At 35.4% G+C, this 15428-nt stretch overlaps 1 protein-coding gene across 3 annotated transcripts in view; it reads right to left on the bottom strand.

Moving 5' to 3' along the window:
* Positions 1–15428, bottom strand: part of LOC121974777 — a 66372-nt gene that overhangs the window by 11432 nt on the left and 39512 nt on the right. For all 3 annotated transcript variants that reach the window (XM_042526000.1, XM_042525999.1, XM_042526001.1), the window contains 3 exons: positions 12232–12367; positions 10013–10173; positions 9805–9934 (listed from right to left, as the gene is read on the bottom strand). In XM_042526000.1, the coding sequence (XP_042381934.1) occupies positions 9805–9934; positions 10013–10173; positions 12232–12367 (427 nt within the window). The remainder of the gene's footprint in view (positions 1–9804; positions 9935–10012; positions 10174–12231; positions 12368–15428) is intronic.

Here is a 15428-nt window from a genome sequence, read left to right as displayed (position 1 = left end):
TTAATCAAATGTTTAATGTGTTTTTGAGGTTATTAATCTTATGTATGTTATTTTCTATGAGTATATATATGTTTATATATAATTTTACATTTTGGTAGAAACTTACGATTCGTGTTACGATACTACGAGTTTACGATTCTACAACTCCCTTCCGTTTCAACGTAGAATCTCGATTTTGACAACCTTGGTTGGGACAATCATAGGCAAGGACTATACAAGGCAGAGAATTATATCCTAAATGATACAGAGGCGAATGAAAGTGAATAGAGAGTTTCTGTTAGAGTACAATCATTAAATGAAATAGAAAGTGACTCTAATATAACATGGGATAAAATGATATCAAAGTTGAAAATAATAGCAAAGTCAAAGGGGCATATAATAGCAAAGTCAAAGGGGCATGCACTACCAAGTAAAAAATCTTATTGGTAGAATGAGAAAGTATAAAAGAAAATGAAAAAAAAAACAAGCAAATATTATATATTTGTAAGAATGAGAAAAACTTTAAAAAATATACAATAGTCCAAAAAAAGGCTAAGAAAGCAGTAAATGAAGTAAAAAATGAAACTTTTGAACGATTATATTAAAAATTGGATATAAAAGAAGGAGAAAAAGACATTATAGAATATCTAAAGTAAAAGAGAGGAAGATAAGAGATTTTATCCAAATAAGATATATTAAAGATAAATGTAATGAAATACTAGTAAATGATAGAGAAATAAAAGAGCTATAGAAGATATATTTCCATCAATTTTTTAATAAAGGTTTAGGTGACCAACTTATCAAATCAAATGAGTATAAAAATTTAAATTTTTATTAAAAAAATTCAAACTTCAAAAGTAGAACAAGTTTTAAATGGGATGCAAAATGGAAAAATTATTAGACCCGATGATATTCCGATAAAGATATGGCAGTACATAGGGAAACAATGTATTGAATGACTACAAAATTATTTAACATGATATTGAAAATAAAAAAAAATGTTAATCAATTGAGGATAAGTACTCTAATTTCCTTATATAAGAAGAACAAGAGAGACGTACAAAATTATGCAAATTATAGGGGTATTAAACTAAAGAGTCATACCATGAAATTTTAGGAAAGAGTAATAGAAAAAAGATTAAGGAGACCATGATGACCAAAAATCAATTTAGATTTATGCTGGGAAGATTGACAATAGAAGCTATACATTTTCTCAATCAACTAATTGAAAAGTATCGGGAGCAAAAACAAAATTTATACATAATATTTATTGACTTAGAAAAAGTTTATGATAGAGCCAAGAGAAATTATATAGAGAATTCTAGAAAAGAGAGGCGTTAGAAGCTTTCCGAATCGATTGGGATGAGTTTCGCGAGAAATAGAAGCTTTCCGAATCGATTGACCGATCGATTAAACACTTTGAATCAATTGGGATGAGTTTCGCGAGAAACAGAAGCTTCTCAATCGATTCATAAGTTGCTACCAATCGATTGGCGGCGACAAAAGGGTTTATATTTTGTTTTTTGAATCATTTAAAAGGACTTTTTCCTCTTCGAACAGCAGCCACCTCTTCATCTTCTCCCTCTCCTTCTTCATCAAAGAGCAACATCTTTGCTGCCATTTTCTTCTACAACAGCCACAGCATCACCCCTGTTTCATCATCAGCCCTAGCTTCAACGCACCCTGTCCTAAACCCTAAACCCTAGCATCTACCTTTATCCCGGCCGCACCCTACCCTGTTTCTTGACAACAGTCGCCGGAGCTCGCTGTAGCTAGCTGAGGGTGCCAACGACAAAGCGAAAGCAGCCCTAACTGCTAGGTCGGAGCGCAACACCTTGTTCCCTCATTTCCAGTATTCGACACCCTCCTTTTCTTCCCAATAGCTTTATCTTCTGTCATGTAACATCCCTGAGTTTAAGTTGATTAATAAAATTCAATGGTTTGTTATTAAATCTTGTACGTTATTGTTTGACTTGAATCAATCAATTAATAATTAATTTTTTGAATGCTTGATAACCATTGCTGGACTCAAATGAGTTTTTTTTTTTTTTGTAAATTGATATTGATAAATTTTTACTTGTGTAGTAAAATGCCCGGGTACTATATCTTCTAAAGTATCTAATTTGATGTCGGAGATTAATACTCCTTTGAAGCGTAATTCAAATGATGTTGGATGGGAATTTGTGGACTTAGTGAATCCTAATAATTTAGATAAGTTGAAATGTAAGTTGTGTGGAAAATTTACTGGTGGTGGAATTTATAGGATCAAATAACATGTTACTAATATCAAAAGGAATGTTGCCCCGTGTAAGAAGTCTTCGGATAAGGATAAAGTGAAGTGTAAGAATATCATTGAAGAAACAAGAATAAAAAATAAACAAAAGAATATGAATGAAATGAGGGTGAGAGAAGAAATTGTTCTTGAAAAATATGAGGAAGATGGAGTCTAGGGACAAGAAGAGACCTACTTACTTTTGGCCGGGACCGATTTGCATCCGTCATTGATCCCGAATCTTCATTGAGTGGAAGTAAGAAAACAAAACAACAAAATATTATTGATGCACTTTGGAAGAAAAGGACACACAATGTACACCGATATTTAGCTCGATTGGTGTACGAGTTCTGTATTCCTTTTCATGTCATTGACAATGATAGCTTCAACAGGTTTGCAGAAGCGGTTGGTCAATTTGGCCCGGATTATCGTCCTCCAACTCAATACCTATTAAGGGAGCCCTTATTAAAGGAAGAGGTAGATAAAACTAAAAGTCTATTAAAGAAACAAGAAGATGAATTGGCTTTGAATGGTTGCTCAATTTTGACCGATGCTTGGACCGATCGGAAAAGAAGTATCATGAATTTGTGTAAAGAAGACACAACTTTCATTTCTTCTAGGGAAGCATATGAAGCACATACGGGGAATTATATATTTAAATATGTGTGCAAGTCTATTGAAGAAATTGGGCTCTAAAATATAGTTCAAGTGGTAACAGACAATTCTTCGAATAACATATTGGCAAAAGATTTGTTGAACGAGCAGAGGCCACGTATTTTGGACTTCATGTGCAACTCACACCGTGAATCTTATACTTCAAGGAATTGGAACCAACCTAAGTTCAAAGGGGTGATTGAGAAGGCAAAGAGCTTAACAATCTTTATTTATGCACATCACAAGACAGTGTAAATAATGAGAAAGTTTACCAAAAAAAAAGGGACATAGTGAGGCCAGGAGTAACACGATTTGCAACCGCTTTTCTAACTTCGCAAAGCTTGATGGGAAAGAAAAGTAAACTAAGGGCTATGGTTGCTAGTGAAGAATAGAATGCATGCCAACATTCAAAGAGTGCAAAGGGAAAGATGGCATATAATACCGTTACGAGTGCCTTTTTTTTTTTAAATGGGGTAAGTTTTTTTGCTAGAAGGTGTTTGCCCCTTTAGTTAAGTTGCTTCGTCTTGTTGATGGGGATAAGAAGTCATCTATGGGTTGTGTATAGAGAATTACTTAGAGTGAGAGAGGAGATTAAAGTGTCATTCAAAAATCAAGAGTTTCACTATCGTCTGGTTATTGATATTATTGATGAGAAAAGTCATAATCGGATTGATAGTCCACTACATTTGGCGGCCTACCTATTGAATCCTTATTACTCCTTTAATGACAAGAGCATAGGAAGTGAAGTAGTCATGAATGAATTTTTCACTTGTGTTGAAGCATTCTTTCCCGATGATATTGATAGTCAAAATGAGGTAGTAAATGTGGAGTTGTTGAAGTATATCAACAAAGCGGGCGATTTGGAAGAGCATTAACTATAATTGGATGCAAAACAAATGATGAAAAATATGATTCGGGTAAGAAGTAAGTACTAAGTAATAATTGTTTACTTTATTTTGTAATTTTTATTGCTTGTTTCTTGATTTTGCTTATTGTTATTGTTTGATTTGTTTTTATTTAGTTGGATGGTGCCATCTTTTGGAAATGGTGTACCTAAATTGCAAAAGATGGCTAAAAGGATCCTTTCTTTAACTACAAGTTATTCCGGTTGGGAGAGAAATTGGAATACTTTTGAGGGGTAAATACTTAATTACTTATTGTGTACTAACTACTAATTAGTAGTTACTAAATGTCTAAATATGTATTCAATATTAATATTTTTCTTTAATGTAGATCCATACAAAGAAAAGAAATAAACTAGCAACCGGAAGAACAATTTAGTCTATGTTCAATTCAATGCCAAGATCATAAACAAAAAGAGAAGACAAGAAGAAAAAGGAGTTAATGTTCTACTTGCTAGTGAAGCAACTATGGCATAAGAATGGATTATTGATGGTGGAGATGAAGATGTTGAGACAAATATTAAAGATGCAAGAGAACTTCACAAAGAAGAATTTGTATCAGATGAAGAAGAGGAAGATGTCATGGATTTTGAGTTTGAATCCAATACAGAGGAAGTGTTGGAGAAATCTAACGATGTTCTAGAAGAAGAATTAGGGATATAGGATTATATGAGTTATTTTGTGCACTTTTGCTATTTTATTGTATGTTGAAGTTGAACAAATTAATATTTTGAATTTTGATTAATATTTGCTCCTTATCAGTTTATGTATTTGAAGTTGAACGTGAAAAAAAAATTCTGCCTAGGTGTTGAGCAGCGGGTGACCGCCCACCTACCGCCTAGTGCTTTTTAGAATATTAGTTATATGACGTTGAATGTTGCGCTATGACTCGAGCACATAAACAGAAGATGAGAATGTTAAAGTGGATGTGTGCATATACGAAGGATAGAATAATAAATGAGACTATTAAAAAGAAAGTTGGACTTTCATCTATTGAGAGAAAAAATTCTAAGAAACACATTTAAGATGATACGAATATATACTTAGACGACCAATAAATATCTCAGTTAGGCAATGTGAAGTTATAACAAATACGCACATCAAATGAGGAAGAGGAAGACAAAAAATTTGAATAGTAAGAATAAAATAAGATAAAATTTATTTAAATATAGATGATGATATAGTAGGGGGTCGAGCCTAATGGCGCAGAAGGATTTATATAGCTGACCTAATGGGAAAAGACTTGGTTGTTATTGTAACAAAATCTTCTTCCTCTCCCTTTCTCATTTTTCCTTTCCTCTAGCAAATGGTACTATATCCAAACTTTTGTCATCCCTTACCGTCTATCTTCTACTCACTTTGCTACCTGTTTCTAACCTTGGCCACACTGTGCTATACTTCTATTCCACAAATACCATGCATATTCCACATCACCAAAGCAAACCAAATATAGCGTCAAACCTTGAGCCATCGCACCCCACCTCACACATGTCTGCCTTAGAACTACAACAATTTCCCATTAGTATCAAGGTCACTTGGTCACCCATGTCATCTAATACAAAACACCATAACCTACTTTTTATAGCCAAAAACTGCACCAAAAGAACAGCGAGTTAAAGATTCTTCTGCTCATCCAATCTTCCCCTTTATGCTTATTCTTCCTCTGAGGCATAGTGGAACACTTGTTACTTCAAGACAGAATGGGTTTATTCCTTTTTCCTTCAGGACATGGGCAATCGGTAACCTCTTCTTCTTTGCGATGTAAACAGCAAACAGTTCCTTCTCCATTTGAGATGCACGTAGCACCTCTTCTTGCATCTTTGAGACGTGGCAATGTTGTGGTAGAAGCTCTTCTTCAAGATGCAATAGACAGTGGCACCAGCAATAAGTCTTTCCTTCTTATCTTGCTCCTCCATTCTGTTTTGTCCTCCTCCCGCTACTCTGTTTATTCCTACTGGTGTTGATCAACACAACTAAAATATACCATTGCCACCATCTCATCCTAGTCAAGGACTGCAACCTATCATGGAACTAGACTTTGAATATTCACAAAGTTTGCCTCTGGCTAAGCCATCAGCATCCCTCGATTCTTACATTTATTGACATCAGTTATTGTAACTGTGCCCATTGTGCACATAACACATTCACCAGTTGGACCATTTTCCTATAATTGCTGGCCTTCTCCTTTTACTTCCACAATCAGTTATACATCTCTTCCGACTAAGGACAACAAGTCATGAGAAAGATCTTGTCATAACACCATCACTCAAGCTTCAATTAGCATCAAACTTCTACATCACAGTATTCATAACCACTTCTCTGCACCTATTGGCCTCACAGACTCGCTGCACCTATTTTAGCCAATTCTACCTTCTTCCATTAGTATCAATCCCTGCATAACCCAGTATCTTACATACTCACGCCCTCAATGGATTATGCACCTCCATCATTGGTTACTGGTTGTGCCAACTTCATGACCCAAGATTTCTAGTAATTTGAGACAATAATCGTCCTCAACCACCAACTGTGAGTTTCCTCATTAAATCATTTTCCTATTTTGATCTTTTGTCAAAAATAAGAACACCAAAACCAAATTAAAGATACAAACTCTGTTAGATATGTTCAATTTGCAATCAAAACATTCCGGCATACAACAATACTGATGGATGTTATAAGACCAAGATTTTTGAAATTTGATGTTAATATTGGAGCCTTTGTCCCCTACTGTTGTGATGCGACCAAGTGTTTTGGTGAGTTGGGCAAAGGATTTAAATTAGATTGGTTGCATGACATCTATGTTAAGTTGCATAGGATCTACAAGGTATACAGGTTGCCTTGGTGCGACCAAGATGGTTGATGGCTCAATAACTCAAGGTTCATTAGAGTGGAGAAGTATGGCTTGGGACAAGGAATGCAGAGAAGAATGGGGTTGGCATTCGAGGACTGCAGGACAAGGTCCATGAAAATCAAAGAAGGATGGCGCAAGTATCAAAGGGACCCCAAGACAAGGAGCATCTAAGGGAAGAAGCCAACGGCTCGTTGCATCCAAGGGATGTGAGAAGACATCAAGATTTGGATAAACTCCATGTGAGAAGTGAGTGAAGTAAACTATATACAAGGCACGAAGGGTAGACACGAACAAAGGCAGACTCAACCTTAATGTGGTCGAAATCAGGGGACCGACTTATGTTCAGATCCTGTCAATTGACCCAAGTGGGTATCAATTGATCAGTGGTCCAATACCCCAAGTTAAGTCTGATTGGAGTATTTAGCTAGAGAAGTTAACTGATGGGTGAGAATGTCAATTGATGGTTCAGACTTAGACAAAATGAACATAATAAAGCACAGAATGGAGTCGACTGGCGTAGTCGAATGAGCACTGGTCAATCGACTATTGATAATTCTACTTGACTGATGCTACAACAGCGAGTCCAAATAGAGTCAAAAATGAAAGTTTCAATGGCATGATTTGAATAAGTTCCGACAGATAAGTCGATTGATGGATGATAATCAATCGACTAATGATCATCAGATTAGTAAAAAACAAGATTCAAAGTGAACTGCGAGACATCTATCAAGTGCAAAACCACACCTAGATATTGCACCTCAACTTTCACTGATCTATTCTATTCCTAGTTTATTGTTTGTATTTTGTTGAATCTGTAAGAGGTTTCCTCACATCCAATACTTAATTGAAGAGGAGAAAGTGTTGGATCCCGTGGGTGTTTTGATGTGATCAATCAAGTTAGGTTAGGTCCTGGTTGTTATTTGATCCCTGTGTCTAAGTGTGCAGGAACTTAGGAGCGCAGGAAGTCGAGCGGAAGACGCAGCTAGCGAAAAGGACGGCACGGGAAGGGAGCCGACGGGCTCGGTGCATCCGAAGGACAAAAGAGCTGCGAAAGAGTACACCGGTGGACAAGAAGAACGTGCGCAGCGTTCGAGGGACGAGAAGCCGGGTCAGAAGCCTACTCGAGGAGAAGGCCGGAATTTGGATTAGGGTGAGCCCTATTTCGGTTGGTCGAAATCACACAAACGATCGGAGCTTCGGAAGAAAAGGAAAAAGATAAGCTGGAAGCTATTTATACCATGCAGGTTGAAGGCGCCCTCAACATCATTGAGGGCGCCCTCAACATTGAAGGCGCCTCCATCACCTTGAAGGCGCCTCAGACCAGTCTGAGGCGCCTTCAAGGGCATTGGAGGAGCCTCAGACCCAATCTTCGTGACTGTTTGCAACCAGATAGAGTTTTATCCTGTCAAATTGCTTGGAGGCGCCCTCAACCCTCTTCGAGGCGCCTTCAACAGTCGGGATAAGATTTCCATGAGCTATATAAAGGCCCCTGGAGCTAGGAAATTAATCAATCAACTCTATAACAACTTCCTAGCAACTTGTAAGAGCTTTTAGTGTGTAAAAGGATTCTCCGCCTTCAGAGAAGGAGACTTTTCTAGTGCGCTTTCCAACCGCCTTGGATTAACAACCTTCTTAGTTGTAATCAAGTCAAAATCGCTGAATCTTCTTTCTTTTCTGCTATTCTGCTTTATTTTATTTTCTTATTATTGTTGCTATAATTTTAGAGTTGAAAGTTTGAGGAGGTTATTCTTATTTTGCAGGCAATTCACCCCTCCCCTCTTGCCGGCCCTGCTGCACCAACAGAAAGGTAATGGACTGTGTAATTAGAACATGGATGTAGCGATGTTGGGAAATCGTGAACCGCGTAACTCTGGTGTCATCTACTTTATTGTCTTTATTTTAGTGTTTAACTACTTTCTGCTACAATATTTTGTAGATAGGTGACAAGTGGCATTCACTTCCCACTGCCATACCAATACAATGGATCCCAACAGTTAGGTTTATCCCAACTATTTGAGATTAACTACATGAATATTATCCTCTATTGAATTTTATGTAAAGTGATCTCACTAATGATATTCGAATAAATTATTTTTTTATATTGACCAATGTTTTTTTGCTGAGTCTCCATCTACCCCTTTAATCCTTTCACTCTAGAGATTCCAACTCCTCCAACTACAAAATCTATTGATCATCTGTAAACATGTTTGTACATCTCAACCTATTAGAAGTACACCTTATTGCTCTTTAATATTAATAATTTTTTATTTTATCTAACACAGTAAACCTAGCTCCATCTTATCATACTTATCTTTGTTATATTAATTTTTACATATTGCTTCCTCACAGACCAATACTTTTTCTTTTTTGATAACCGACTAATCCTGGAGGTGACAGGTCCGATCCCACAAAAATTTTCCACCGATCGTCAAGGTAAGTCAGGAAACACTCACGAAGGCCCATCCAAGATGGGCCCTACGGAGGCACAACCCAATACTTTGATCTATAAAGCATACCAGATGCTTACCAAGATTTTATAAAATTTCCTTTAAAGTTCTGGTTCCTTTAGAGAAAACAAATAGGCAGGCAAAATAAAAGTCGGGGAAGAATTGTAAATTTTTTTTCATCCACCTGTCTCCTTAAATTGAAGGAAAGGAGGAACACTTAATTTTAAACCTTAGTTACTAAAAACATTAATAAAAAATAGATTAAGAATATTTTTTTAATTTTTTAAAGTTTGAATTTAAGCTTTATAGCATGTGAAAATGAGTTTTTTTGCCCAAATTAGACATGCAACATAGATGGGATTTTTTTTCCGTTTCTTCCATCCCTCATCTCTACCAAAAGAAATGGAAGAAAAGGAACTACCAAGAATTTTGTTGTCGCTTTATTCCCTTCCTGATTTCCTTTCCTAGTCGGAAACATGCTCTTAAGGAACACGACAATTACTCTAGAAGCCCCACTACTTTGTAACTACTCTTTCTTTGATATTTTCCTCGATATCTTTTTGTTATTGAATAATAGCTCCAAGATATCTACATCTCCTAATTAATAGCCAGTAAAGCATAATATTCATTGTTGGAAAATGCAAGTATAAGAAAATATCTATCCATCGTTATGTAGTGGCTAGAAAATTTAAAAAAGGGCACCTTAACAAATAAAATCTTTATTTTCTCTGTGAGTTCCAGTTCCAAAGATTTTCTCATTTGTTCCCTGCCCATCTTCCTCTGCCCAGCAACCTCGAAAGCTGCTGGGAGATCCTTGTTTGCCATTTGTAACCTGTATGTAAAGAGTTAAAGGTCTAATTTTTCAGAACAAAAAAAGAATTGAGTATGAATAGTTTAAACATCTACCAACCAGTGCTCATGCAACTTCTGCTTCTCTTCCTCCTCAAATGTTATGTAAGGATAAACATGAAAGGAGTTCAAATCACCAAGCAAACGACCAAGCAACTTATATTGAATACCATCTGCAGATTGCTTTAAATTCTTGACCAGCTGATGTTGCGTCTTGCTTACCTGAAGCATGCCAAAAGAACAAGTAATTAGTATTTTCAAACAAAAGTATAGTAAGCATAAAATCTGGAATTCTTTGAACCTAAGAGAAATGCCAAACTCCAAGCTAAAGATGAAAATTCAGCAGTTCTTAATTTTTATTGGCCCTTTATATTCAGTAGTTTTACAATGAATAACTAGTAAAGTTCTTAAGATCTTTTTTTTTACGGAATGAGCATGCAACTTGCTGTATAATTAGGCCATAACTGGTAGGTTCACAAGGACCTACATAAATTTATATACATAATCAATCGGGTTAAGCACCAAAATTGGCAATGTTGACAAGCACTACAAAGATCAGATTAAACACCAAAATTGGCAATGTTGACAAGCACTACAAAGATCAGAGGGGAAATGATGAATGGCTATATTTAAGTCGATGTCTAATCAAATCATTGAGCTCAAAACTCTCATACTCTACATCTGTGTGAGAAAAAAAAAATGAAAAATAGATAAGGATATAAATCTATGACCAACGCCTACATGGATCTTTTCATAGTATGCAAATAACTTTGAGGGAAACATGTCTGTTTAGAAAGTTATTTATTAACAACAAAATCACCTGAAATTGACTCATACCACGTCTTCTTAGAGCTATATTAGAAATTGCTCTACATTTCAAATCAAATTTTCATATCAAGAGTCTCAATCATTATACCCTATTTCTATATATTTCAAATAGCATATTCATATGTAAAGTTTCTGGTCCTTTATTTTTTTATGAATTGCTTAAAGTTACATGAGATGTGTAGCAAGGAACAACTACAGCTTGATTGCGAGGAAACAGCAAACATTGATATTTTAGTTATATTATTCAACAACAAGTCACAATGATCAAACGATGAGAAGCAGCAACTATTGCAACAAAGTTCTTGATTCCTACAATCAAAACGTCATAAAATCCAAACTGAAAACCTAGTATATCTTCTCTGCCACATATTTCTAAAGACACCAATTCATCTCCATTTCACTGTCACTAGAAGATTCAGAATACTTTCTTTTGGTATTCTTAGAAAGATTTCTCATTTGGCATTAACAGAACAAATATACTGGAATCAATCCAGATTTGTGTTTATTTGACACCCTAGTATGAGTGTAAGAAAGAAATGAGTATATAACTAACTAAATATATATACACGGGGAGAGAGGGAGAGAGTTGACTTAACCATGAAATGGGCTCAATTACCGTAGATTTTGTGCAACGCAATTTATATATAGGAATTGGTCTACCAAGAAATGGGCCTCCTTCCCTGAACGTGCAGCTCTCTCTCTCTCCATATATATATATATATATATATATGAATCACTACCATCAACTAATCAAGAACTCACATTAGTTTGTATCTTCACACATCCTAGTAACTTGTTTTAAAAATTTTATTTGAAGTATTTGGTATGCAAGTGCTAACTTCACATTGTTTCTTCGCAAAAACATAAAAGAAACATCCCTGATCAGCTGGCAAATTGTCACTTTTATCAACTAATGCAGACAATTAAGTGGTATAGATGATAAGGATGCCCCACCAAAGGAAGTTCTTTCTTCTTTTTTAAAGTTGTTGTAGCTGTCTAAATAAATAAATATATACAAGATGAGAAATGCTAAAATGGATATGTGAACTATTCATATGCATTAAGGATCGTTCCACTAGTTGATAAAATGAGAGAAAATAAAATAAGATGTCATGAACATAAAGGGCAGCTGGAGCACATAAGATGCCATGAACATGTAAGAAAATTAGTAATATTCTATAGTTAGGTTGAACCAAATAGCTAAAGCGACAGAGAGATGGACAGACTTACAATTAACTTAATTTAAAATGATTTAATAGATCTGAATATTACTAGTGGCAGCCTCATGCAGAGGATAAAAACCTTCAAGTCAAATCCCAAACAATTGGGATTAAGACAACTTAAAAATTATGGATGATGTGATTGTCTATCTAATAAATTAAATCTACTCACAAAAACTGCAATATTTATGTGCTTGCCTATGTAAAAAAAAGGCTACAAAAGTGATCTGACCTTTATATATGACATGTATATATCAGTATCATCAGCATCCATATCAGGTCTTAATTCCCTCTTGGAGATTGTAAGGTCATTAGCCTCTTCAGTGGAAGTAGCTAAACTCCCTTGCTTGTTCTTGGTATATCCATCACTGCATATACAAGATATTCGGCTCAGTGACATATAGACACTACTAAGCTGTGTTCATGGAACTGGCAACAATATTGGCAGAGACCATATATATCCAAGTAATCATAATGGAAGAAAGTGGTTTACTTCTAATGCTAATTGTAAGTAGATTAGAAATTTATCACAGTATAAAATTTTCACTAGTTATACTAGAATAGTAGATATGTGAATATATCTTTTCTAAAAAAAAGAACAGATCTCGGCAGTGTTGTTTTGTCACAATAAATCAAAATATCAAATATTTGAATCATTATCACTAGCTTAAAATAACAGAACATACAAACAAATTAACTAACTATAAGTTGAAGAAAAATTGATAAAAAGATATATTTTAGAATCACAAGCATTTCAAGGTATGCAATCAGTATTGGACATACATGGTATATGGCTAAAAATACAAAAACCACAAGTTTTGAATATGCCTCCCCAAGTTATTTCTAGATGGAAAGTTGTAGGAATAATAAGAGGAGCTTATATTACTATTAAGTTAGGTTCAGACATTTTGAAGCAATGGATAAGCTTATAGGTTCCTGATAACTCTCTCATTTGAACATGATGTGATATTTGGTTTAAGTGTTTACTTTGATGGAGGTTAGAGGGAGGTGGGAATGAAAGAAGAGAGCGAGAAGGGGGACAGAAAAAAACATGTCTAGTAGAGGAAGGGAGAGGACAGGGAAGGTGGAGGAGAGAGAAAATTGTCCTAAATACCTTACTAGTGACCCGAATGGAAGCTCATTATCGCCTTTGCCACTTATGCCTCAGTGCTTCTGGTACCTCACACCTATTGTTGCCTCTGTCACCCGTGCCTTCAAATTCATTGTCACCTCCAACACTTCCATGATTCCATCTCTACCTCTACTTTTAGTCTCAATAGCCCTCTTGCCATGACCTCCAAGCTCCTTCGACCTTGCTATTGCATTTGTCTTTGCCTCCTCCAACTTGTTCTCACCTCTTCGCATCTACCCATAACCTCCATTCAATGTGCAAAAGGGTATTTTTTTCAGACCCCTTCCAAGGAATTTGTATGCTTCTGCATGAGCAGCCAAAAGCTACCACAAAAGGAGCTTTGCTCCCGTTTCCCAAAGCTAGCAGAAATAATGTCTTCCCTCCAGAGTAGGCATAATGTTTGTAGCGTTCCAACTGCAAACTTTGTGCGCGAAAGAAAAGCTTTCATTGGATGTCTTGCATGTTGTTGCAACTTGCAAGGGACTTGGGCCTTCACGAAAACATCACGTCATATATGAAAGCGATTGCAATACCAAGATTTATCAGCATATGAGAAGTTGTAGATTAATGAGAGAGGTTTACAAGACTTGGATGCAAGGTTTAAAATTACGGCCCGTGCCGAGGTTTTGCAACTGAATCGAAACTATACGGTTTCAGTATCATATCGTGCCATGTTGATATGACTTTGATATTTTTTTTAAACTATAAAATCTATTAACTAAAAATAAAAAAAATAAACTATATATATATATATAAGAGTTAATTAAGCCTATTTATATTATCTCAACTATAGCTAGGAGTTGATTGAAATTATTACCATAAGTTATTTAATTAAAAGCTAAGTTTCTTCTTCCTATTCCGCTGTTTCGCACCCTATTCCACACATGGCCTTCGCGGCCACGGTACCTTAGGTATGCTAGTGCCGATTTCAGTCGATCGGCAGAACAAAATATTTTGCCCGTACCGAGCGAGACGACATGACATTTTAAACCATGCTTAGATGATTAATTACCATTAATATTAACATGCTGTTAAATTGTTAGGTGATGATCTTAGACCTTATTCATAGCCTCAAAAAAGTCACTTTTATACATAGGTCTTTAAAAATAATATCAATGGAAAAGGTCATAAAGCAATTAAGAGATTCAATTAGATCACTTATCAAAAGTAAACAAATAAAAAATCAAGGTTCAAAATTTCAAACTGTACTGAAGTTTTAGTTTATGACCAAAATGATATAGTTTCGTACTATATTATACTATGCCAATATAATTTCAATACTTTTTTAAATATAAAAATTATTAATTTAAAAAATTATTAATATTTAATTGTATATATGTTTACTATTATGTTATATTTGACATATATAATGTTTATTGAATCTTTTGCAACAATTATTTGTTGATGGAGCAGGGCTCCAAACAATTTTTGTCATTGTGTTAAGGTTATTTTCATCTTTTTGCATCTTAGTATTTTGTGTACAACTTTTGTCACTCTATTAGGGTTATTTTCGTCTTTTTGTATCTTAGGATTTTGGGTACAATTTTTGTCACTCTGTTAGGGTTATTTTCGTCTTTTTGCATCTTAGGATTTTAAGTCTATTTAAACAATTGTTTAGTTAATGTTAGGGGATTATCTTTTATTTTGAATCAAAATTTATTAGGTTAAACCTAGAGACGACAGCTTCTCTTCATTTGTCAATTTCTTGTGTTTTATTTTCATTAAAATTTCTAGATAAAATCCCGCCTCATTCTGTCTGACGTCAGTTGGTATCAGAGCACATCAAATCTAATGGAAGGCAGTCGTGATCATGGTCGCAATAGGCAGACTCCGATTGAGGAAGCCCAGCATCGTGATCATAGCATTCAGGATGTAATGATTGAGGATTCGCATATACAAGTCATAAAATTAACCCAGCGTGTAGCGGCACGGGATTTTGAAGATCATGAGATCTCTGATCGTTAACCCCGAGAACGTCGCGGGCGAGAGGAACGATATGGAGACCTCAATTTTCGAGTTGATCTGCCCGAGTTTTTTGGTACGTTACAAGTAAAAGGATTCGTTGATTGGATTAACGAGGTGGAAATAATTTTTTATTATAAGGAAGTGTCCGATCGTGTGAAAGTGAAGCTGGTTGTCATCAAACTAAAAGGCATAGTGGGAGTAGTTGCAAAGATAACATAGCAAACTGGGCAAGGCCAATATCACTAGTGGGAGAAGATGAAAAAGAAGATGAAGAGTCACTTTCTTCCATCGGGTTACACTCAAACTTTGTTCTAGGGATGATTAGGTTTTAT

The sequence above is a fragment of the Zingiber officinale genome, chromosome 4B (assembly GCF_018446385.1).
Source record: "Zingiber officinale cultivar Zhangliang chromosome 4B, Zo_v1.1, whole genome shotgun sequence".
NCBI classification, from domain to species: Eukaryota; Viridiplantae; Streptophyta; class Magnoliopsida; order Zingiberales; family Zingiberaceae; genus Zingiber; species Zingiber officinale.
Note: the sequence above shows the minus strand (reverse complement) of the source record. Positions and strands in the feature narration are given on the sequence as shown.